The 26,048-nt window shown below is 39.2% G+C and overlaps 1 protein-coding gene across 1 annotated transcript in view; it reads left to right on the forward strand.

Annotated features, from left to right (window-relative positions):
- CD226 (CD226 molecule) overlaps positions 1-22,361 on the forward strand; it is a 107,353-nt gene extending 84,992 nt beyond the window's left edge. Inside the window, exons 6-7 of the mRNA XM_053715853.1 lie at positions 3,313-3,379; positions 22,302-22,361. Of these exons, the coding sequence (XP_053571828.1) occupies positions 3,313-3,379; positions 22,302-22,361 (127 nt within the window). The remainder of the gene's footprint in view (positions 1-3,312; positions 3,380-22,301) is intronic.
- The last annotated feature ends 3,687 nt before the right edge of the window (positions 22,362-26,048 follow it).

Below are 26,048 nucleotides of genomic sequence, written 5' to 3' on the forward strand. Positions count from 1 at the left end.
TTTTTATATTCTATAGAAATTTTAATTTATGTCACTTCCATACTGATGATGAAATAAACAAAATATATTAGGGTTAGGGATTATCCATTTTAGTAGATATCCAAAAATATATGTAATTAAATATAGTTAAAGGATAGCATTGTTGTCACAAAAAGTCTGTAATGAAGATATATTTTTATCTGAAGTCCATGTTTGATATTAACATTTTTTTTATTACATTTCTTTATTCATTTTAACAAGCAAATAATATAACACTTCATATCAGAAATGTTTGAAGCTCTAGAAAACGTATGAAGTGCTAGAGAACATAAAAACAGCTGGCAACTTGGATTTAGTTTCAGCTTATATGCAAATTGTGTGATCACAATCCAAAATAGATTTAGCCGCTAAAAGCCTAAAGCCATAAATGGGCTCGAAAAAATCCTTAAAGTGTTTTTGGTTGCCAAGAACTTGTTATTGGGATCGAAACTGGAATTACAAACGAATGTAACTTAGGAGACAGACCCTCGGGGGAGTGGTAGGGAGTTGGAGACACTGACGCTTTACCCGGGAATCAGGATCCTGGAAGTGGATAGTTTAGATTCTGTTATTCATAATTGCATGGAGTTATTGCAAGGTTCAGGAACTGGAAAACACATCTATGCAACATATTTAAGCTTCATAGAAAACAGGTTGTATTGAGCATCAGAGTGGATGACTGCAGACAAACACAGTGAGAGATCCTGGCAACTGAGACATGCTGCAGGAAAGTAGCAGAGCTCCTGAACAGAGGGCCCCAAAGTTAACTCAGTAGTACACAACAGTAGTAATATACATACTGCTCTGTATAATGAGTGTTAGGATACATGAACCTGCAACCTACACTAATAAAAAAAACTCCCCTGCATTAAGAGTTTACACAATTCCCCATGCCTATGTATAGACTGGCTGCTATAGCACTTGGACATTGGTGTTACTGCACCTGCTGCACCAATGGTAGTTCCACCCGTGCTGCAGGACACAGAGCATACAATATGGCTGAGACAGAAGACTGTAAATAACAATAACACTTAACTGATAATTGTTATGTTTCAGGATTCAGAATGCATTATATAGCTGTAGCAAATGACTGGCTAATAACAGAAATACAAATTAGTAGCTGCAGGAATCGGAGTACACACAGCAGCTGAAGCAGATGACTGGATAATAACAGCAAACAGATTGGTAACAAATATAATGCAGAGGTCAGGCTATAACACGGTTGTAGCAGATGACTGAATGAGCACAGCAATACAGACTTGTAAATGAGATTTGTTGCAGAGTTTAGAGTATACAACATTGTTGTGTCCAGGAAACAAAGCAGAATATATCTGGGTACTTGCGGTTAGTAGAAAACAGGCATAAGTCAAGAGGTAGGACGGTAAACTTGAAATCACTAAGGCACCGTGTGATCTGCTTTCAGAAACAACATCAAAGCTGGTGCATTAAACCTAGGCCTGAGAGTTTCCTAAATAGAGGCCACAGGAATCAGGTGGAGGATGATTAATTAGGCAGGTAAGTTCCACCAATAGACTGAATGAAGGCTATGCCCCAAACTGTCTGATTGACAGGATCAGAGAAGCAGTCTTTAAGTGACAGCAACATCATGCAGGCATTACACTAACATATACAATGGCCTTTTCACACCCCTTAAGATTAAATTTGAGTTCTTTTGAATTAATCCCTTAGTACATTGTGTAAGCGAAATTATCACGTGATTGCTATACTATTTTTAGATCCTGCAGTTGTGATTTCCATTTTCTAACTTTTCCTGCAGATCTCATAAACTGTACAGGATATCAAGTATTAAATGCATACACATATGTAAATTTGTGTCCTGCCCATTGCAGACAGACTATGCAATAACGATGAATAGAGCTTTAATTAATGTAGACCATGAATACAAATACACCTCTAAAATGTTGTCTGTGACCATTTCATGCTGTCTTGCACATGTGTAAAATAATAGAATTATTTCAAATTGTCTTTCAATAGTGCAAACATGTCAAAAAGTCCAGTTCAGGACTTTATCAAATACCTTTAGGTGTCGAATTTGATGTAAGGTGGTCAAGTATTAGCCTGAGGAAACAGCCACACAACGGCTAAGAAACGCGTCGCTTTCAAATAAAGAAATTTGTTTTTAACATACACTTGCTGGTGTCATTTGGATTTCATCATCCTGAACCTTGGTTTTGAGAGTAACATCTGCTGGGCAGTGGAGTGCAGTCAGCTGGGCGGCTGTGAAGTCCCAGTCTGCCTATATTGCACTTGGAGGGGCTTTCTATGTTAATAGGAGTTGAAGAAGACCCCTGTGGATATTTCCTAGTTTGGATAATAGCCAGTTTATATACAGTGAGCTGGACTACTGCAAAAGTTCCAGCCTGCCACACTAGCCCCTTAGGGTGCATCACGCTTGTGAGTACCTTTTGTCTTGCTATCTATTTCACTTGTGTCAGTGGTACTAGGCCATTGTGGCGCCTCTGTGTCCTTTCTTTTACGGTCTCGAAAACCTGTTGAACATGGATTGTCTCCATGTTAAAATTGCAGCTTTTTTTCCGAAAGCTGAAAACGTGTTCATGGCTCTAAGAAACAACTGAAAACCTGTGATTGCAATTGCATTGCTATGAAAAGTGCTCTTTTTCTGCTAAAAACCCCAGCAATAAAATTCAGCTGATAGACTGGAAACAATTCCTGAATTTCTTAATAAATAGAATGAGATAACATTTATCTGATCAATGATCATTTCTCATCAACAACGCACGATAAAATAGAGAAACCATTAGGAGGATAGGTCAGGAAATTCCTGAATTCAATAAAGAGAAAAAAATAAAACATAAATGAGATCTCATAACAAAAAAGAAAAGAGATTAATGTCCTGTGAGGAAAATAGACTATGTACCTGCTTATCTCTTCCATTTTTACTATAAAACAACATTAGAATATGATGACTTACATTGTCCCACAAGACATCCAGGGCCAAGGAAATTTTCTATGTAATCCCCCCCTAAGTTCTAAGAAGATCTACAAAAAAAATGCTACCAAATATCATGGTGCTGAATCATGCAGGCCCTAAAGATACACTGCTTCTTATATTTAAGCTAATATTTGCCAATATTTGTGAAAACAAAATCAGGTTCACGCCACCTCTATTCCCTGGCAGTTGCCAACAAGTAAGAATTTCTAATGATTTAATTGAGCATCTAGCCCAGAAAGAAGTACACCCACCACAAGAGAGATACTTCTCTCAAATGTGAAATTTCCTTAACAATTATTGATATTGTTTGTCTATTTTAGGAAATCAAAAAGTACTAAAAGTAAGGTGGAATTATCAAACCTTCCTATGACCTCAAGGAGAGAACAGGTAAATACATTTTTTTTTTATTTTATTAATCTTTAATTTGTTTTAAAGTGTATCAGTTCATCCATATCAGAAGGTCAGTTGTTATTTGCTTTAGAAAAATAAATATAGACACATATACATGGAAAGAAGACCAAGAAACAAATGAAAAAGCACTTTTTATGGTAGATTTTTCTTGCAGGAATAATATTTTTATTATTGTGATTTGATTTTCGTGGGGATTTCTATTACACTCCAATCCACATCAGTTAGTAGGTATATTGTCTTGTCCCTCATTGAAGTACATAGAAATATATTACAACACCCCTGTAATCCCTCTGCCTGGTGGCATAAGGTTTCTTGTACAGATGATAGAAGATAGTCCTCTCCCCCTCCAAGAAAAGGACACCATCTGATGACTGTCAGGGCTGCCTGAGTCCATTGGGCTTTATAATGCCAGTAACCAGTCATATGATTTTTTTATTGGGCCAGCTACAAAGGAGTTTTATGGACTATGATTTACTCTTTTGGATTATTTGCTGTTTACCCTGTGTGTAAATTTTATAATTGGACCCTACAATGCCATGTTGGTCCATTTCTTTCTGTATCAGCAAGCGCTATCTAGGGTGCTGACCCAAAAATGGGCTGGCTCGTAAGCTTACATTCCTGCTTTTTTAAATAAAGATACCAAGAAAACAAAGAAAAATTGATAATAGGAGTAAATAAGAAAGTTGCTTAAAAATGTGGGTTTAGTGTCCCTTTAAGACATTTCGTTTCCAGGTATTCAGATTATAGAAGCGGTCTTTGTAAGTTGCCAAAATAGCTTTCCAAAATACTGGTCTCTTTACATTAGAGATTTTCTATAATTCAGTCATGAATAGACTTAATGACAACAAGGGTAAGTGGTAAGGTTTAGAGAGATTACAAAGTAATTTGCCATAGACACAATGATGGTCGATTTAAATTTTTATGTTTTCATTCATAAGAACAGATCCCAAGAGCAATTTATTTTTGGACCTGCTTTTCTTTCATGTAATTGGCAAGAGTCCATGAGCTAGTGACGTATGGGATATACAATCCTACCAGGAGGTGCAAAGTTTCCCAAACCTCAAAATGCCTATAAATACACCCCTCACCATACCCACAATTCAGTTTTACAAACTTTGCCTCCTATGGAGATGGTGAAGTAAGTTTGTGCTAAGATTTCTACGTTGATATACGCTTCTCAGCATTTTGAAGCCTGATTCTTCACGGAGTACAGTGAATGTCAGAGGATTGTGAAGGGAGTATCGTCCATTGAATGCAATGGTTTTCCTCGCGGGAGATCTATTTCATAGGTTTTCTGTTATTGGTCGTAGAGATTCATCTCCTACCTCCCTTATTCAGATCGACGATATACTCTCATATTCTATTACTTCTACTGATAACTGTTTCAGTACTGGTTTGGCTATCTGCTATATATGGATGGGTGTCTTTCGGTAAGTATGTTTTCATTACTTAAGACACTCTCAGCTATGGTTTGTCACTTTATGCATTAATATACTGTAAAGTTCTAAATATATGTATTGAACTTATATTTGCCATGAGTCAGGTTTATGTATATTTCCTTTTGCAGACTATCATTTTCATATTTGGGAGAAAAACATATTTAGGAAAATATTTTTCTTACCTGGGGTTTAGTCTTTTTTCAATTGACTGCTTTTTAATTAAATTTCACAGGCAAAATTAGGCTCGCAAGGGTTCAAATGCCAAAGTTTATTGCATCATTCTTGGCGTGAGAATTTTTTTGGCATGAAGGTAAGTCCGATGATGCGAGAGTGTCATTTCCGGATGTTGTTAGCACCAAAAAAAATTCAGTTTGCATTGTGCGTCATACTTGGTGCCAAATAATTTCATTATTTAAAACCCCATTCCTATATGCCTCTTGCCTTTTCTTTTTCTTTTTTTTTTTTTCCAAACAAGCTTTATTAAATGTTGACAAGTTTGGCATTCTTTCACACATATAAACATACATATTTTGTTAAGGCAATGCAATATGGTTCTGAAGAGAATACAGAAGTAACTGAGTATTTGTGATTTTGTTAACCAATAAACATAAATAATCAAATAGTAAATGCATCAAACAAGTTTGAGTTAAATAGGTCCTTTGTCATATTTTTTCGTGAAGTTAGTCCATAATTCTTGAGCTTGTTTCTACGAACAGAGTGTTCGTAGTGCTAGATGGTCCATATAGTCAATCATAACATAAACTTAGGAGTTTGACAACAGGTATTTAAACATATGAGTATATATAGATCTTCAGTATACTTGCTTCATACTACTGAAGGTAACATAAGGCCTGATGTCTCCACCCGTCAAGAGTGCCGGGAATTAAAATAAAAAAATAAAAAAAAGGGGGGAGGGGAAGAAAGGGAGGGATGGGGGGGAAATTGGTAATGAGAGAAGGGGGGAAGGGCGGAAGGGAGCAACGAGGAAGAGGGGAAAAATGGAAAAGGGTTGCATTGGTTTAAAAGAGTCAAAATCCTTTACCATCCCATGTTAGTGTCATCATCTCATGTGTAGCTAGTCTTCCTGTTTTAAGAAAATTATATCGCTCTAGTCTAAGTAGGTCCCCAACTCTATGCTTCCACTCCTGGACTTTCGGAGTCTGAGGGCTCTTCCAATGCGCTGGGATAAGCCCTTTCGCGCCGTTCAACATTAGCATAAAGAGTAGGTGTCTGTCCACTCCAGTGATTTTAGGTAGCTCATGGTATATCAGATATGTTGTTTTAGGGGGAATGATGGTTTTAAGGACTTTGCTCATTTTTCCCAACACCTCCTCCCAGAAGGGCTGTATCTGTGGACATGTCCACCATAAGTGAAGGAGGGATCCCTCTCCCCCGCAACCCCTCCAGCACCCCCCACCCGTGTGAGGGTAGATCTTCCGCAACCTTTGGGGCATCAAGTACCATCTACTTATTAGCTTATAGTGCATTTCCTGAACCTTTGCTGAAATAGAAGCTTTTTTGGTTTTCCTAAAGATCTTTAACCAATCCTTAGTGGGTATTTCGGAGGCAAATGTTGGGAGGGCAGTTCCTCCTCTGCTCAATAAGAGTTGATATAAATGAGAGATTAAATGAACTGGTGTCTGCTGCATAGTGCACAACACCTCAAACGGTGTTCTGTATCTTATCAATGCCCCTCGATCTTTACAAGTATCGAAGTAGTGAGCGACCTGAGCCACTCTGTACCAGGATGAAAAAATGGTCCGGTCCCACTCGGCCAGATCAGCCTGTGTTTTGATTTGATCATGTTGTAGAATATTAGAGAAAACTGTCTCAGCTAGTGTATAAGTTTCTCCCTTATTGCGCTTCGGGAGCTCCAACCCCAGATCAGGGTTTTCCCGTATAGGTATGTTTGGTGAGGTATGAGTTGAGACATACGCACTCTCGCTCAGTACCCTGTCCCAGATATTTAGGGTGTCAGAGATCATCGGGTACTGTGTAATAGAAGCCGGGTGATTTTTAGCCGTTATCCAGGCCAGGGCCCCAACATTTCCCCGCTGAAGGATCTCATTATCAATTTGGATCCAAAGTTTGTTACAAGAATTACGACTTCATTCCACCACCCTCTGGAGAAAGATAGCATTTTGATATTCTCTCAGGATTGGAACTCCGAGACCGCCCCTATCCCTAGGTAGGTATAATGTAGACCTTTTAACCCTGGGGGGTCTTATCCCATTCCATATGTATGCCTCAATGCCCGTTTGAATACGTTGAAGGTAATGAGAGGCTGAAACCGACGGGACTGTCTGCATGATGTAAAGTATTCTTGGCAGCAAATTCATTTTAACTACTCCTATACGACCCATCCAGGAGATTGTTTTCTTTTTCCAATTAGACAGGTCCCTAAGGACTTCGTCACATATTTTTTTGTAATTTAGGTCAACTATTTCATGAGCGCGGGGTGTGATAGTGATGCCCAGGTATTTTATACTATGCCTGGCCACTTTCAGCGGGCAATCGGCCGTCGAAGCGGCAAAGCGGTCCGGGTGTTCTGTGATATTAATGATTTCAGATTTCTAAGGGTTGAGAAGAAAGTTTGAAACAGAACCGTAGGTTTTGATTTCCAGAAGTGCCTCCTTCAGAGAGATTGCAGAGTCTGAGAGCGTTAGGAGGATGTCGTCGGCATACATCGACAGTTTATGTTCGGCATTGCCAACTAGAAGCCCTTTCACCGTCGGATTGTTTCTGATTTTGCTTGCCAATACCTCGATAGTAAGGGCAAATAAAAGGGGTGAGAGGGGGCACCCCTGTCTCGTCCCGTTGTTGATCATGAAAGTATCTGAGAGAGTACCATTTACCCTCACCCGAGCATTCGGAGCAGAGTATAGAGACATGATGGTGTTTATAATGCCCGGGCCAAAACCAAATTTCTCTAGGGTCAATCGGATAAACGTCCAGTTAATCCGATCAAATGCCTTCTCTGCATCTGTAGTGACCAGGGAGAGCGGTAACTTGTGTATATGGGCGTACGCTATCATCTGTTGTATTTTGAGAGTATTGTCTCTAGCCTCTTAGGCCGGTATAAAGCCCACCTGATAGGCGGAGATCAAACCAGGGAGTAGTATATTCAACGCTATGATTTTTGCAAGAATCTTCACATCCGAATTTAAAAGAGATATTGGTCTGAAATTCTCGGGCCTATCGGAGGGTTTTCCCGGCTTAGGGATAACTGCTATATATGCTTCAAGCATGGACCTAGGGAGCCTGGGAGTCTCAGACAGGGAGGCAAACAAGTTTGTCAATTCGGGTACAAGAATCTCAGCATAATTTTTATAGTATCTTAGGCCAAAGCCATCAGGTCCAGGGCTTTTGCCCGATGGAAGATCCTTGATTGCTTTCTGAACCTCTTCCCTTGTAATTGGGGAATCTAAGAAATTTCTGTCCTCCTCCGTGATCGTCCGGAGGTCAGCGGACTCAAGGTAAACACGCGTAGCTTCCTCCTCCTGTTGTAGTGTGGGTGAGGCATCACCACCATGGTCCGGCTTTCTCAGATTATAAAGGGATTCATAATAATTCCTAAAGATCTCGGCTATAGAGTCAGCATCCGCTTTAACCCCTCCCTCTTCATTTAACATGTGATGAACATAAGCCTTTAATTTTTTCCTATTAATCGCTCTAGCGAGAAGCTTTCAAGGCTTGTCGCACTGTTCAAAATAAAGCTGTCTTAAAATAAGGGCTTGTTTCTGATAGTCCTCCTGCAGAAATTGTAGCAGATTTTTCCTGGCCAGTATCAACCGTTCCAGACCCGGGTCATCACGCGGGTATTTTTTGTGAAACTGCTCTGTTTTTTCAACTTGTAATAAGAGATTACTGTAACGCTCTCTTCTTATTTTCTTAAGCCTCGCTTTCCACTCTATCAGGAGCCCTCTTATGGTGCATTTGTGAGCTTCCCATATAGTGGTGCCATCCAAGTCATCGCCTGTATTGAGGCAAAAGAATTAAGCTAATTATCTCCTGATGTCAGCGTCAAACACCGAGTCATCTAGGAGCGTGTCGTCAAGTGTCCACATGAAGGGAGTGATAGGGACACTTGGCCACTGAATAGAGCAGCCCACTGGGGCGTGGTCGGACCAGGTAATCGCGTGGATTCTGCTAGACTTAGTGACAATCAATCCTGTAGAATCTGTGAATAGATAATCTATTCTGGAATATTTTCGGTGTGGATGCGAATAGAATGTATAATTTTGGTCAGTTGGATGATGCGTGTGCCATATGTCATGTATCGCTAATTCTGCCAGTGAGGCAGCCACCCATTTAAGTGTTTTGTGCGGGGCACTGGAGAGGCCATTGGAGGTATCAAGAGTGGGGTCAAGGGGTGCGTTAAAGTCCCCTCCGAGGAACAGGACTCCCGACTGCATTTCAAGAATTTTTCGGGTGACCTTCTGGAGAAAGAGGTGCTGGGAGTTGTTGGGGCAGTATATGTTGGCCAGTGTGATGGGCCTACCAAACAAAGAACCTGTGAATACCAAGAATCTACCCTCCGGATCCGCATAACTTTGTGAGAGTTGAAAAGGTGTTCCTGCGCTAAAAATGATTCCAACCCCATTCTTTTTTTTTGGGCCAGAAGCAAAGTGAGCGACAGGGTATTGTCGATTGTACCACTTTGGTTCATGATTTATTGCAAAACGCGTTTCCTGCAAAAAACTATACTCCCTCCCAATCTTTGCAGATCTTTTAACACTATGGAGCATTTGGAGGGGCTGTTGATTCCCTTTGCATTAATGGTTATGAGTTCTATCAGGTGAGGCCTAACTCTAGTATGTTGGCCTGCCATCTTTGCCATAAGTGTTTAACAATGAGACCAGGGGGCAAAGGTAGTGGGTGTGTGCAAGTTGGTGGGGGGGGGAGAAAAAAAAAAAACCCTGGGGGAGAAGAGAAGAAAAAGAGGATAAAGAAGAAGGATAGAAAATCAAAAGTCAGAAGGATTAGTTAGAGAAGAAGGGGATGCCTTCATCAATAAGACAAAAAGTTATATTTTCTGAGTCCTGGGGACTAGGGCAGCGTTACCCAATCTTGTAGAGGGTTATTGTGATGGCCGGAAAATTAGATTGTAGGTGAAAGACACAAGGGACTACAGAGCACTTCTAAAATGTGGCCATATCAGAACATGGCTAGGCTCCCGCCTCTTGCCTTTTATATGTCAGTGGGCTATGCTGTTTGCATTTTTTTCCCATTCCTGAAACTGCCATATAAGGAAATTGATCATTTTGCTTTATATGTTGTTTTTTCTCTTACATTTGCAAGATGTCTCAATCTGATCCTGTCTCAGAAACCACTGTTGGAACCCTGCTGCCTGATAACAGTTCTACCAAAGCTAAGTGCATTTGTTGTAAATTTGTGGAGATTATATCTCCAGCTGTGGTATGTAATAGTTGTCACGATAAGCTTTTACATGCAGAGAATGTGTCCAAAAGTAATAGTACAATGCCTGTTGTTCCTTCAACATCTAATGTACATGATATACCTGTGAATATAAAAGATTGTATTGCTGATGCGATTCAGAAGGCTTTGTCTGCCATCCCACCTTCTAATAAATGTAAAAGGTATTTTAAAACTTCTCATAAGGTTGATGAAATTTCAAATGGCCGACAACATACTGAATTATCCTCCTCTGATGAGGATCTATCTGATTCAGAAGATCCTTCCTCAGATATTGACACTGACAAATCTACTTATTTATTTAAAATGGAGTATATTCATTCCTTGTTAAAAGAGGTGTTGATTACATTGGATATTGAGGAAACTAGTCCACTTGATATTAAAACTAGTAAACGTTTAAATTCTGTTTATAAACCTCCTGTGGTTACTCCAGAGGTTTTTTCAGTTCCTGATGCTATTTCTGATATGATTTCTAAGGAATGGAATAGGCCTGGTACTTCTTTTATTCCTTCTTCAAGGTTTAAAAAATCATATTCTTTGCCAGCAGTTAGATTGGAGTTTTGGGAAAAGATCCCCAAAGTTGATGGGGCTATTTCTACTTTTGCTAAATGTACTACTATTCCTATGGAATATAGTACTTCTTTTAAAGATCCTTTAGTTAGGAAACTTGAATCCTATCTAAGGAAAGCTTATTTATATTCTGGCCATCTTCTTAGGCCTGCCATTTCTATGGCTGATGTTGCAGCTGCATCAACTTTTTGGTTGAAAAGCTTAGCCCAACAGGAAATGGATCCTGATTTGTCTAGCATTGTTTGCTTGCTTCAACATGCTAATCATTTTATCTGTGATGCCATTTTTGATATCATCAAAATTGATGTTAAATCTATGTCTTTAGCCATTTTAGCTAGAAGAGCTTTGTGGCTCAAATTTTGGAATGCTGACATGGTATCTAAGTCTAGATTACTATCTCTTTCTTTCCAAGGTAATGAGTTATTTGGTTCTCAGTTGGATTTGATTATTTCAACTGTCACTGGGGGGAAGGGAGTTTTTTTACCTCAGGATAAAAGACCTAAGGGTAAATCTAAAACTTCTAACCAATTTCGTTTCTTTTGACAAAGTAAGGAACAGAAACCTAATCCTTCCCCAAATAATCTGGTTCCAATTGGAAACCTTCTTCAACTTGGAGTAAATCCAAGCCGAGACCAAAGCCAGCCCCCAAGTCTGCATGAAGGTGCGGCCCTCATTCGAGCTCAGCTGGTAGGGAGCAGATTAAGATTCTTCCAAAACAATTGGGCAGATTCTGTCCAAAATCAATGGATTTAGAGTATTGTCTCTCAAGGGTACCGAATAGGATTCAGAGTAAGAACTCATGTGAGAAGATTTTTTCTCTCACGCATCCCAGCAAATCCAGTAAAGGCTCAGACTTTTCTGAAGTGTGTTTCAGACCTGGAGCTTTCAGGGGTAATCATACCAGTTCCGTTTCAGGAACAGGGTCTGGGGTTTTATTCAAATCTATTCATTGTCCCAAAGAAAGAAAATTAATTCAGGCCGGTTCTGGATCTGAAAATTTTGATGAATCGTTATGTAAGAGTGCCAACTTTCAAAATGGTGACTATAAGGACTATTCTGCCTTTTGTTCAGCAAGGGCATTATATATCCACAATAGACTTACAGGATGCATATCTTCATATTCCGATTCATCCAGACCACTATCAGTTTCTGAGATTCTCTTTTCTAGACAAGGATTACCATTTTGTTGCTCTTCCATTTGGCCTAGCGACAGCTCCAAGAATCTTTTCAAAGGTTCTTGGTGCCCCACTCTCTGTAATCAGAGAACGGGTATTGCGGTGTTTCCTTATTTGGACGATATCTTGGTACTAGCTCAGTCTTTATATTCTGCAGAATCTCACACAAATCAACTAGTGTTGTTTCTTCAAAGACATGGTTGGAGGATCAATTTACCAAAAAGTTCTTTGATTCCTCAGACAAGGGTCACCTTTTTAGATTTCCAGATAGATTCAGTGTCCATGACTCTGTCTCTAACAGACAAGAGATGATTAAAATTGGTTTCAGCTTGTCGGAACCTTCAGTCTCAATCATTCCCTTCAGTAGCTATGTGCATGGAAGTTTTAGGTCTCATGACTGCAGCATCGGACGCGATCCCCTTTGCTCATTTTCATATGAGACCTCTCCAGCTTTGTATGCTGAACCAATGGTGCAGGGATTATACAAAGATATCACAATTAATATCCTTAAATTCCAATGTTCGACTCTCTCTGACTTGGTGGTTAGATCACCATCGTATAGTTGAAGGGGCCTCTTTTGTGCAAGTCTTTCAGGTTGGGGAGCTGTCTGTGGATCTCTGACAGCACAATTGGCGAGGTTACCAATCAATATTTTAGAACTCTGTGCTATTTTCAGGGCTCTTTGTAGTGATGTTGCGAAAATAAAAATTTGGGTTTGCGAACGGCGAATGCGAACTTCCTCAAATGTTTGCGAACGGGCGAACTGCCATAGACTTCAATAGGCAGGCGAATTTTAAAACCCACAGGGACTCTTTCTGGCCACAATAGTGATGGAAAAGTTGTTTCAAGGGGACTAACACCTGGACTGTGGCATGCCGGAGGGGGATCCATGGTAAAACTCTCATGGAAAATTACATAGTTGATGCAGAGTCTGGTTTTAATCCATAAAGGGCATAAATCACCTAACATTATAAAATATGAGGAAAAAATGGAAAAAAACGCACTTTTTCTAACTTTGAACCCAAAAATCTGTTATACATTTACAACCACCAAAAAACACCCATGCTAAATAGTTTCTAAATTTTGTCTGAGTTTAGAAATACCCAATGTTTACATGTTCTTTGCTTTTTTTGCAAGTTATAGGGCAATAAGTACAAGTAGCACTTTTCTATTTCCAAACCACTTTTTTTCAAAATGAGCGCTAGTTATATTGGAACCCTGATATCTGTCAGGAATACCTGAATATCCCTGGACATGTATATATTTTTTTTTAGAAGACATCCCAAAGTATTGATCTAGGCCCATTTTGGTATATTTCATGCCACCATTTCACCGCCAAATGCGATCAAATAAAAAAAAATTGTTCACTTTTTCACAAACTTTAGGTTTCTCACTGAAATTATTTACAAACAACTTATGCAATTATGGCATAAATGGTTGTAAATGCTTCTCTGGGATCCCCTTTGTTCAGAAATACCAGACTTATATGGCTTTGGCGTTGCTTTTTGGTAATTAGAAGGCTGCTAAATGCCACTGCGCACCACACGTGTTTTATGCCCAGCAGTGAAGGGGCTAATTAGGGAGCATGTAGGGAGCTTGTAGAGTTAATTTTAGCTTAAGTGTAGTGTAGTAGACATCCCAAAGTATTGATCTAGGCCCATTTTGGTATATTTCATGCTACCATTTCACCGCCAAATGCGATGAAATTAAAAAATTTTTTTTAATTTTTATGCAATTTTAGGTTTCTCACTGAAATTATTTACAAACAGCTTGTGCAATTATGGCACAAATGGTTGTAAATACTTTTCTGGGATCCCCTTTATTCAGAAATAGCAGACATATATGACTTTGGCGTTGCTTTCTGGTAATTAGAAGGCCGCTAAATGCTGCTGCACATCACACGTGTATTATGGCTAGCAGTGAAGGGGTTAATTAGGTAGTTTGTAGGGAGCTTGCAGGGTTAATTTTAGCTTTAGTGTAGAGATCAGCCTCCCACCTGACACATCAGACCCCCTGATCCCTCCCAAACAGCTCCCTTCCCTCCCCCACCCCACAATTGTCCCCGCCATCTTAAGTACTGGCAGAAAGTCTGCCAGTACTAAAATAAAAGGTTTTTAATTTTTTTAGCATATTTACATATGCTGTGGTGTAGCATCCCCCCTTAGCCCCCAACCTCCCTGATCCCCCCCAAAACAGCTCTCTAACCCTCCCCATCTACCTTATTGGCGGCCATCTTGGGTACTGGCAGCTGTCTGCTATTATTTCACAGTCAAAAAAGTGTTGTTTTTTTTTAAATGTACACTACTGTTACACCAGATATGAGTGGTGGCACTGGGCAAGTGGGCACAGTATACGCTGTGAGCCTGACACACACGCTGGCAGGCAGGCAACTGCAATTAGATTACACAGGAAAAAAAAAAAAGCAGACTGATGTTCTAGCTCTAAAAAGGGCTTTTTGGGGTGCTTTCCTTACAGCAGAGATCAGATGAGTCCTTCAGGACTGTAGTGGACACTGAATACACTAGCCTAGCTATCGATTTCCCTATTAAATCAGCAGCAGCTACACTGTCCCTCCTCTCACTAAGAATGCAGCTTCCGAATGAATCTAAAATGGATGCTGTCCAGGAGATGGGAGTGTCTGGGAGGGAGGGTCTGCTGCTGATTGGCTGGAATGTGTCTTCTGACTGTGAGGTACAGGGTCAAAGTTTATTCAATGATGACGAATAGGGGGCGGATTGAACATCGCATATGTTCGCCCACCGCGGCAAACACAAATATGCTATGTTCGCCGGGAACTATTCGCCGGCGAACTATTCGCGACATCACGTTTGGCCTCTATTGAAGAGAGAACCGTTCATTTGTTTTCAGACAGACAATATCAAAACTGTGGCATATGTCAATCATCAGAGTGGGACTTAAAGTCCCCAAGCAATGAAAGAAGTATCTTGGATACTTGCTTGGGCGGAATCCAGCTCCTGTCTAATTTCTGCAGTTCATATCCCAGGTATAGACAATTTGGAAGCGGATTATCTCAGGCATCAGACTTTACATCCGGGGGAGTGGTCGCTCCATCCAGATGTATTTTCTCAGATTGTTCAGATGTGGGGTCTTCCAGAAATAGATCTGATGGCTTCTGATCTAAACAAGAAACTACCCAGGTACCTGTCCAGGTCCAGGGATCCTCAGGCGGAAGCAGTGGATGCATTAGTAGTTCCTTGGTGTTACCAACCTGCTTATATCTTCCCGCCTCTGGTTCTTCTTCCAAGAGTGATTTCCAAGATCATCATGGAACAATCGTTTGTGTTGCTGGTAGCTCCAGCATGGCCTCACAGGATTTGGTATGCTGATCTTGTTCAGATGTCCAGTTGCCAACCTTGGCCACTTCCATTAAGGCCAGACCTTCTGTTTCAAGGTCCATTTTTCCATCAGGATCTCAAATCATTAAATTTGAAGGTATGGAAATTGAAAGCCTAGTGCTTAGTCATATAGGTCTCTCTGATTCAGTGATTAATACTATGTTACAGGCTCGTAAATCTGTTTCTAGGAAGATTTATTATCAAGTTTGGAAGACTTACATTTCATGGTGTTCTTCTCATAAATTCTCCTGGCATTCTTTTAGAATTCCTAGAATTTTACAGTTTCTTCAGGATGGTTTGGATAACGGTTTGTCTGCAAGTTCCTTGAAAGGACAAATCTCTGCTCTTTCTGTTTTATTTCATAGAAATATTGCTAAGCTTCCTGATATTCACTGTTTTGTACAGGCTTTGGTCCGTATCAAGCCTGTCATTAAATCAATTTCTACTCCTTGGAGTCTTAATTTGGTTTTGAAGGCTTTACAGTCTTCTCCGTTTGAGCCTATGGGGGGTAGTTATCAACGTGTCTACTTTACCTGCCTTCGCCGGTTCAATACGCCCGCCTAAGCTCGCCTACCATCGCCGCCGCGGACCTGCAAAATTTCGCCTAAGTTATCAATAAATCTGTCAAAAAGCCGCGCACCAAGTACGGGGCGATGAGCAGCGGACTGTGATAGTTATCACTCATCCGATCTCGCTGCTCTTCGTCTTTTCTAAAGCTTTATTGCTAGCCTGTCACTAAGCACCCACACTAAACTACACTGTTCTACCCTCTATACTGGCGCCCCCGGAACCCCCCTGCAACTCAATAAAGTTATTAACCCCTAAACCGCCGCTCCTAGACCCCACCGCAACTCTTATAAATGTATTAACCCCTAAACCACCGCTCCTAGACCCCACCGCAACTCTTATAAATGTATTAACCCCTAAACCGCCGCTCCCGGACACCGCCGCCACCTACATTATACCTATTAACCCCTATCCTGCCCCTGCGGGGCATGCCCCAAAGAAAACTGCTCTTTTGCCGGAAAAAGAAAAATACAACCCCCCCAACATTAAAACCCACCACCCACATACCCCTAATCTAACCCAAACCCCCCTTAAATAAACCTAACACTACCCCCCTGAAGATCATCCTACCTTTAGTCGTCTTCAGCCAGCCGACCACCGATGGAACCGAAGAGGAGATCCGGAGCGGCAGAAGTCATCATCCAAGGGGCCGTGAAGAAATCTTCCATCCGATGAAGTCATCATCCAGGCGGCGCTGAAGAAGTCTTCCATCCGGGCGATGTCATCTTCCAAGCTGCGTCTTCAATTTTCATCCATCCGGAGCGGAGCCAACTTCAGACGAGCCGACGCGGAGCCATCCTCTTCTTCCCGATGACTACTGACGAATGGATATTCCTTTAAGGGACGTCATCCAAGATAGCGTCCCTTCAATTCCGATTGGCTGATAGGATTCTATCAGCCAATCGGAATTAAGGTAGGAAAAATCTGATTGGCTGATTGAATCAGCCAATCAGATTGAAGTTCAATCCGATTGGCTTATCCAATCAGCCAATCAGATTGAGCTCACACTCTATTGGCTGATCGAAACAGCCAATAGAATGTGAGCTCAATCAGATTGGCTGATTGGATCAGCCAATCGGATTGAACTTCAATCTGATTGGCTGATTCAATCAGCCAATCAGATTTTTCCTACCTCATCTTGGATGACGTCCCTTAAAGGAATATCTATTCGTCGGTAGTCGTCGGGAAGAAGAGTATGGCTCCACGTTGGCTCGTCTGAAGATGGCTCCGCTCCACTCTGGATGGATGAAGATTGAAGACGCCGCTTGGAAGATGACATCGCCCGGATGGAAGACTTCTTCAGCGCCGCCTGGATGATGACTTCATCGGATGGAAGATTTCTTCAGCGCCCCTTGGATGATGACTTCTGCCGCTCCGGATCTCCTCTTCGGTTCCATCGCTGCTCGGCTGAGTGAAGACGACTCAAGGTAGGATGATCTTCAGGGGGGTAGTGTTAGGTTATTTTAAGGGGGGTTTGGGTTAGATTAGGGGTATGTGGGTGGTGGGTTTTAATGTTGGGGGGGTTGTATTTTTCTTTTTCAGGCAAAAGAGCAGTTTTCTTTGGGGCATGCCCCGCAAAAGGCCCTTTTAAGGGCTGGTAAGGTAAAAGAGCTTTGAACTTTTTTAATTTAGAATAGGGTAGGGAATTTTTTTATTTTGGGGGGGCTTTGTTATTTTATTAGGGGGCTTAGATTAGGTGTAAGTAGCTTAAAATTGTTGTAATATTTTTGAAATGTTTGTAACTTATTTTTTTTATTTTTTGTACTTTAGTTAGTTTATTTAATTGTATTTAATTTTAGTTATTTGTAGGTAATTTATTTAATTAATTTACTGATAGTGTAGTGTTAGGTTTAATTGTAACTTAGGTTAGGATTTATTTTACAGGTAATTTTGTATCTCTTTTAGCTAGGTAGTTATTAAATAGTTAATAACTATTTAATAACTATTCTTACTAGCTAAAATAAATACAAAGTTACCTGTAAAATAAATATAAATCCTAAAATAGCTACAATATAATTATTAATTACATTGTAGCTATCTTAGGGTTTATTTTACAGGTAAGTATTTAGTTTTAAATAGGAATAATTTATTAAAGTATAGTGTAGTGTTAGGTGTAATTGTAACTTATGTTAGGATTTATTTTACAGGTAAATTTCTCTTTATTTTAGCTAGGTAGCTATTAAATTGTTAATAACTATTTAATAGCTATTGTACCTAGTTAAAACAAATACAAAGTTGCCTGTAAAATAAAAATAAATCCTAAGATAGCTACAATATAATTATTATTTATATTGTAGCTATATTAGGGTTTATTTTACAGGTAAGTATTTTGTTTTAAATAGGATTAATTTAGTTAATAAGAGAAATATTATTTAGATTTATTTAATTAATATTTAAGTTAGGGGGGTGTTAGGGTTAGTGTTAGACTTAGGTTTAGGGGTTAATAATTTTATTACAGTGGGGGGCAGGATAGGGGTTAATAAATTTATTATAGGTGGCGACGGTGTAGGGGGGGCAGATTAGGGGTTAATAAGTTTAATATAGGTTGCGGCGGGGTCTGGGAGCGGCGGTTTAGGGGTTAAACTATTTATTTAGTTGCGGCGAGGTCTGGGATCAGCAGGATAGGGGTCAATAACTTTATTATAGGTGGCGACGGTATAGGGGGGCAGGATAGGGGTTAATAGGCATTATGTAGGTGGCGGCGGTGTCTGGGAGCGGCGGTTTAGGGGTTAATCAGTTTATTATAGGGGGGGCAGGATAGGGGTTAATAGGTATAATGTAGGTGGCGGCGGGGTCTGGGAGCGGCGGTTTAGGGGGTAAACACTTTATTTAGTTGCGGCGGTGTAGGGGGGGCAGATTAGGGGTGTTTAGACTCGGGGTACATGTTAGGGTGTTAGGTGTAGACAGCTCCCATAGGAATCAATGGGATGTCTGGCAGCAGCGAACATGAACTTTCGCTATGGTCAGACTCCCATTGATTCCTATGGGATCCGCCGCCTCCAGGGCGGCGGATTGAAAACCAGGTATGCTGGGCCGGAAAAGTGCCGAGTGTACCTGCTAGTTTTTTGATAACTAGCAAAAGTAGTCAGATCTGTGTCGGACTGAGTCCGGCGGATCGAAGCTTACGTCACAAAATTCTACTTTTGCCGGTCTGTAGCCTTTGATAACTAAGGCGAATCAGCCTCGCCACAAATACGCTGCGGAATTCCAGCTTATTTGAGGTTGACGGCTTGATAACTACCCCCCAATGCATTCTTTGGACATTAAAATGCCTCTTGGAAAGTGTTTTTTCTTTTGGCCATCTCTTCTGCTAGAAGAGTTTCTGAATTATCTGCTCTTTCTAGTGAATCTCCTTTTCTGATTTTCCATCAGGATAAGGCAGTTTTGCAGACTTCATTTAAATTTCTACCTAAGGTTGTGAATTCTAAGAACATTAATAGAGAAATTGTTGTCCCTTCTTTGTGTCCTAATCCTAAGAATTCTTTGGAGAGAAGCTTACATTCTTTGGATGTGGTAAGAGCTTTGAAATATTATGTTGAAGCTACTAAAGATTTCAGGAAGACTTCTAGTCTATTTCTTATCTTTTCTGGTTCTAGGAAAGGTCAGAAGGCTTCTGCCATTTCCTTGGCATCTTGGTTAAAGCTTTTGATTCATCAGGCTTATTTGGAGTCGGGCAGGCCCCGCCTCAGAGAATTACAGCTCATTCTACTAGATCAGTCTCCACTTTGTGGGCTTTTAAGAATGAAGCTTCAGTTGATCAGATTTGCAAAGCAGCAACTTGGTCTTCTTTGCATACATTTACTAAATTCTACCGTTTTGATGTATTTGCTTCTTTGGAAGCAGTTTTTGGTAGAAAAGTTTTTCAGAAAGCTGTTTGTTTGATTCCTCTGCTTATGTTTAAGTTTTTTCTTTTCATTATGAGAATAAACTTATATTTTGGGTTGTTGAATTATTTTTTTCAGCAGAAAATGGCTGTTATTATTTTATCCCTCCCTCTCTAGTGACTCCTCTGTGGAGTTCCACATCTTGGGTATTACTATCCCATACGTCACTAGCTCATGGACTCTTGCCAATTACATGAAAGAAAACATAATTTATGTAAGAACTTACCTGATAAATTCATTTTTTTCATACTGGCAAGAGTCCATGAGACCCACCCTTTTTATGGTGGTTATGATTTTTGTATAAAGCACAATTATTTCCACATTCCTTTGTTGATGCTTTTTACTCCTTTCTTTATCACCCCACTACTTGGCTATTCATTAAACTGAATTGTGGGTGTGGTGAGGGGGTGTATTTATAGGCATTTTAAAGTTTGGGAAACTTTGCCCCTCCTGGTAGGATTGTATATCCCATAGGTCACTAGCTCATGGACTTTTGCCAATATGAAAGAAATGAATTTATCAGGTAAGTTCTTACATAAATTATGTTTTTTAGACAGTTCAAACTGTTGGTTTTTCAAGCACACAATGTACTTTCATAATGTCAATTTCTTTAGTAAGACTTGAGAGTATTAGCTCTGGTGTCCTGGTTATGGAATTCTTAATTTTGGAAGAGTGTTTTGACACAGTGGTTTCAAACTATTTTTGCAGGCTCATAGCCATGTAACAGCTAAAGTTTTCACCATTTGGGGGTTGATAAAACAATTTTCTATTTCTTTTACGTTTTTTTATCATCCAAGTGTGTATACATTTTTTTAAAAATTATTATTTAGCCTTTGATAGCCTTTCTGACACTTTAGTGATTAGTCATTAGACTTTCAGTTTTTTAAACCTTGATTCTGCTTCTCTAGGTTCTATTGCAGCAGTCTTTAAACTTATGCTTAAAGGGAAATACAACCCAAACATTTTCTTCCATGATTAAGATAGAACATAACATTTTAAACAACTTTCTAATTTACTTCTATTATCAATTTTACTTTGTTTACGTGTTATCCTTTGTTAAAAAGCAGAAATGTAAGCTCAAGTTTGTGCATGTGTCTGCAGCACTATATAGCAGCAGTTTTGCAACAATGTTATACATTAGAAGGAGCACTAGATGGCAGCACTATTTCCTGTCATGAAGTGCTTCAGGCATGTGCACGCCACATACCTAGGTATCTCTTCAACAAAGAATAACATAAGAATGAAATAAATTTGATAATAGAAATAAATTGGAATCTGAATCATGAAATATTTTTTTTGGGTTTAATGTCCCTTTAAGTTATCGTTAAAGTTACAGTAAGAACCTTAAGACTAAAATATAAAGGGCCAGATTACAAGTGAAACGCTAAATATCGCTTTCATGTGCTGGTATTTCAAGTTTTCAGCAATGCGAACACAACCTCATGTTCACATTGCTGGGAAGCACACTTCCATAGGCTCCTTTGGAAGCTTCATTCTGATGTCATCAGATTATTATTACACATGATTATACATACTGTAAAAATCCTAAATAAGCTTTTTACAGTATGTATAATCATGTTTAATAATTATTATTAATATTTTATATGTAATATCTCAAAAACACACTCTGAGATTAGCAATTCTTCATGGGCACTAACTCTACACCCAAAGAGTAAAACACAAATTGTGTTACACATATTTTACATCCCTATGTTCTTCATATAGAAATGTTTTTTTTTTTTTTATTAAACATATATATATATATATATATATATATATATATGATAATGTAAAATAGATATCCATACATATATATATATATATATATATATAGAAATATATATTTATAAAAAAATAACAATATCCTAGAAGTGAAGAACATTGGAATGTGAAATATTTATAACCCCAGTTGGATTAGCGAGCAAGAAATAGGTGTTAGGTTTTTTCTTTTGCGATCTTCATTGACTTTTATGGGAAGAATAGATTAACACTGTCCCAATTTCACAAAGGAAGGTAGCGCACTTTGGGTGTTGCTGACGCACAAACTTTTTACTCTCAATTTGTAATAAGAGAGTAACCCGACGTGCACAAAAAGATTACTTCTAGCGAAGTTTACACTCAAGCAGGAGCACTAAATAGCTACTTTTAATCTAGCCCAGGATGATTGAAGGATAAAAAAGGGAAAGAAGAGGGTTTGATTACCTACAATGTTCTTGTTTTTTTTGTGGCATCTAAATCACTGGATGTACGTCATGCTCCAATCAACATGACTACGTTTCTGATATGCAATAAGTTGAACAAAAAAAATAATAATAATATTATAAAAATGACATGCAATTGCATTGTTTAGAGATCATTTTTATCTGTAATACAGTGAATAGTTTATAAAGTAACATAATTGTATAACTGGTTATGATTGCTTATTTTATTATTATACACAGGAACTTGACATTGTTCATTTTTCATTTTAGGCCCCCATTGAGGATGAGCATCTATATGCCAACTTCACAACTAAAACCAGAGGAAGATAATACAGAGTGTTTGTTTGTTTTTTTCTTTTTGTTTTATAGTTTTTAACAACTCATTATAGTAAAAAAATATAACTGTAATGATTAACAAATGTAATGATTTGCTCTTAATATATATTTAATAAAATGAACATTATGGATGAGATATTGAGTTAGCATATCTATGTAATGTTGACACGTACTGATTATACGCAGTTCATTGGCATTACACTGCTGCCGTGGATTAATAAATACATTTCACGTTCTCTTCTCCTTCTGCTATGATTAACCTGTTTGGTAAACTACCGCTTTGCTTTAATGAGTCCTCTGTAGGCATCTGGATCTAAGGCAACATGTTGAAGAAGGCAAAATAATCTCATTGCATTAGTTGACAATTTCTGCCTGCCCATGCTGAGCTCAATGTATGTTAATTTTTTGGGCCAGATGCTATCATAAATGTATTTTTTTTTCTATCATGTAATTAGCAAGAGTCTTAAGTAATGAAAACATACTTACCGAAAGACACCCATCCACATAAAGCAGATAGCCAAACCAGTACTGAAACAGTATCAGTAGAGGTAATGGAATATGAGAGTATATCGTCGATCTGAAAAGTGAGGTAGGAGATGAATCTCTACGACCGATAACAGAGAACCTATGAAAAAGATTTCCTGTGAGGAAAACCATAGAATCAATAGGTGATACTCCCTTCACATCCCTCTGACAAACAGTGTACTCTTAGAGGAATTGGGCTTCAAAATGCTGAGAAGCGCTTATCATAGAAGAAAATAAAGCACAAACTTACTTCACCACCTCCATAGGGAGGCAAAGTTTGTAAAACTGAATTGTGGGTGTGGTGAGGGGTGTATTCATAGGCATTTTGAGGTTTGGGAAACTTTGCCCCTCCTGGTAAGATTGTATATCCCATACGTCACTAGCTCATGGACTCTTGCCAATATTAAAGAAATGAATTTATCATGTAAGTTCTTACATAAATTATGTTTTTCGACATAGTCCTGTTACAACAAAACATGTCATAAAACTTGTTAAAAAAACCCTTATACACAAACAAATGTCTTAATCTTACACATAAAAACATATTTATTTATTTAAATACTGATAAAGAGTTTATTAAGATTAAGTATACTGTAGGGCAGAGTTCTTTAAACTTTTTTCCCCAAGACCCAGTGCAATTATACCACATACCTTTGTGATCCTGTTTTTATGCTTGGTCTGAAAATTTCTAAAGTAATATACAACAATATAGCTGCAATTTTCAGCAACACACACATACAAACCACACTTCTATACAACACACACACGCACACCATACACATTGTCCTACAACACACATACACACCGCACTCCCATACAACACACACACACTCTCATACAATACACACACCACACACATTGTCCTACAACACACATACACACCGCACTCCCATACAACACACACACACTCTCATACAATACACACACCACACACACACTCTCATACAATACACACACCACACACACACTCTCATACAATACACACACCATACACATTGTCCTACAACACACATACACACCGCACTCCCATACAACACACACACACTCTCATACAATACACACACCACACACATTGTCCTACAACACACATACACACCGCACTCCCATACAACACACACACACTCTCATACAATACACACACCACACACATTGTCCTACAACACACATACACACCGCACTCCCATACAACACACACACACTCTCATACAATACACACACCACACACATTGTCCTACAACACACATACACACCGCACTCCCATACAACACACACACACTCTCATACAATACACACACCACACACATTGGCATACAACACACATACACACCACACTCCCATACAACACACACACACTCTCATACAATACACACACCACACACATTGTCCTACAACACACATACACACCGCACTCCCATACAACACACACACACTCTCATACAATACACACACCACACACATTGTCCTACAACACACATACACACCGCACTCCCATACAACACACACACACTCTCATACAATACACACACCACACACACACTCTCATACAATACACACACCACACACATTGTCCTACAACACACATACACACCGCACTCCCATACAACACACACACACTCTCATACAATACACACACCACACACATTGTCCTACAACACACATACACACCGCACTCCCATACAACACACACACACTCTCATACAATACACACACCACACACATTGTCCTACAACACACATACACACCGCACTCCCATACAACACACACACACTCTCATACAATACACACACCACACACACACTCTCATACAATACACACACCACACACATTGGCATACAACACACATACACACCACACTCCCATACAACACACACACACTCTCATACAATACACACACCACACGCATTGTCCTACAACACACATACACACCGCACTCCTATACAACACACATATATACCATATACACACTCTCCTACAACATACAAACACCAAACACCCAAGTCGGGACCCAGTAAACATGGTATTGCAACCCTGTAGTGGGTCCCGACCCATGGTTTGAAGAACCCTGCTGTAGGGCAAAAAGTTACTGACTTAAGGTGAGTACCATCAATTCATATCCCACTCAAATAGTCAAATATACAATCATACTGAAATGCTCTTAATTTTGAAGCTTAAAGGTCCATAATAAACTAACCACATTTCAATAGATTCAAATAATTTAGGGTATTTTTAATACATTGGTATATTAGTTTTTTTTTAAAAACAATTATAATTATATTAAAAATCTTACATTTAAGTTGATAAAATAGTCCCAGGACAAGGTCTTTCCAAATGAGCGTTTTTTTCCTAGTTTTTCCAGATCCAATCAACATAGGCTTGCTTGCTGATCATTAACAGGAGCAAGCACGCAATATCGCTTTCAATGTAACATGGGGAACGCCGACTGACACTCTATCAGAGGAACTGGTTTCCCTTAGCAAAGTTTACACCAGCTCTGCTAGTATGTCAGTTTCGGCAATGTGCTATAGCCGGATGTCTACTTCCTTATGCAAAAAAATTAATAAATATAAATATATAATTTAAGTATAAATGTATTTAAACAAGTTAGAAAGTCGGTTGCTTACTGATGACAAATTAATGTAAGCCCACTACATATAACAAGTTCACCAGTATAAGACATTATTATATTAGATGTAATAGAATTTGTCCAGATAAATATTAAACAACTATACCTTTAAAATAAATGTTTGGGTTTTAAAAGTAACTCAGCCACGGAGAATGGAATGAAAGTTTAAAATATCACAAAAGCACGATCAAACAATAAAGTATAGCAGTGAATGAAGGATAAAGTGAATAAATGAAATCTAAAAGCAAGATCCAAAACTAAAAAGCTAATAAAATATTTCATTCCGTGAAGCTCCTTTTATGCAGAACGTTAACAGCTCTCAGGATGCTTCAAAGGTTGCTATAGCAACCATTGCCAATCGGCTGTCTAGAACACGCACAAGGGGCTGGATCAGTTTTGTGATTGACAGTCTGCTATTTGCAGAAGCTGTGTGGAGCTATATGAAGGCCGATATGCGCAGGCTCCGACTTACATGACGGTCGTCTGACTCAGAGAATATTTGGAAGCTGAATCAACAATTTATATGGGCAGTC

This window comes from Bombina bombina, chromosome 5, assembly GCF_027579735.1.
Source record: "Bombina bombina isolate aBomBom1 chromosome 5, aBomBom1.pri, whole genome shotgun sequence".
NCBI lineage: Eukaryota > Metazoa > Chordata > Amphibia > Anura > Bombinatoridae > Bombina > Bombina bombina.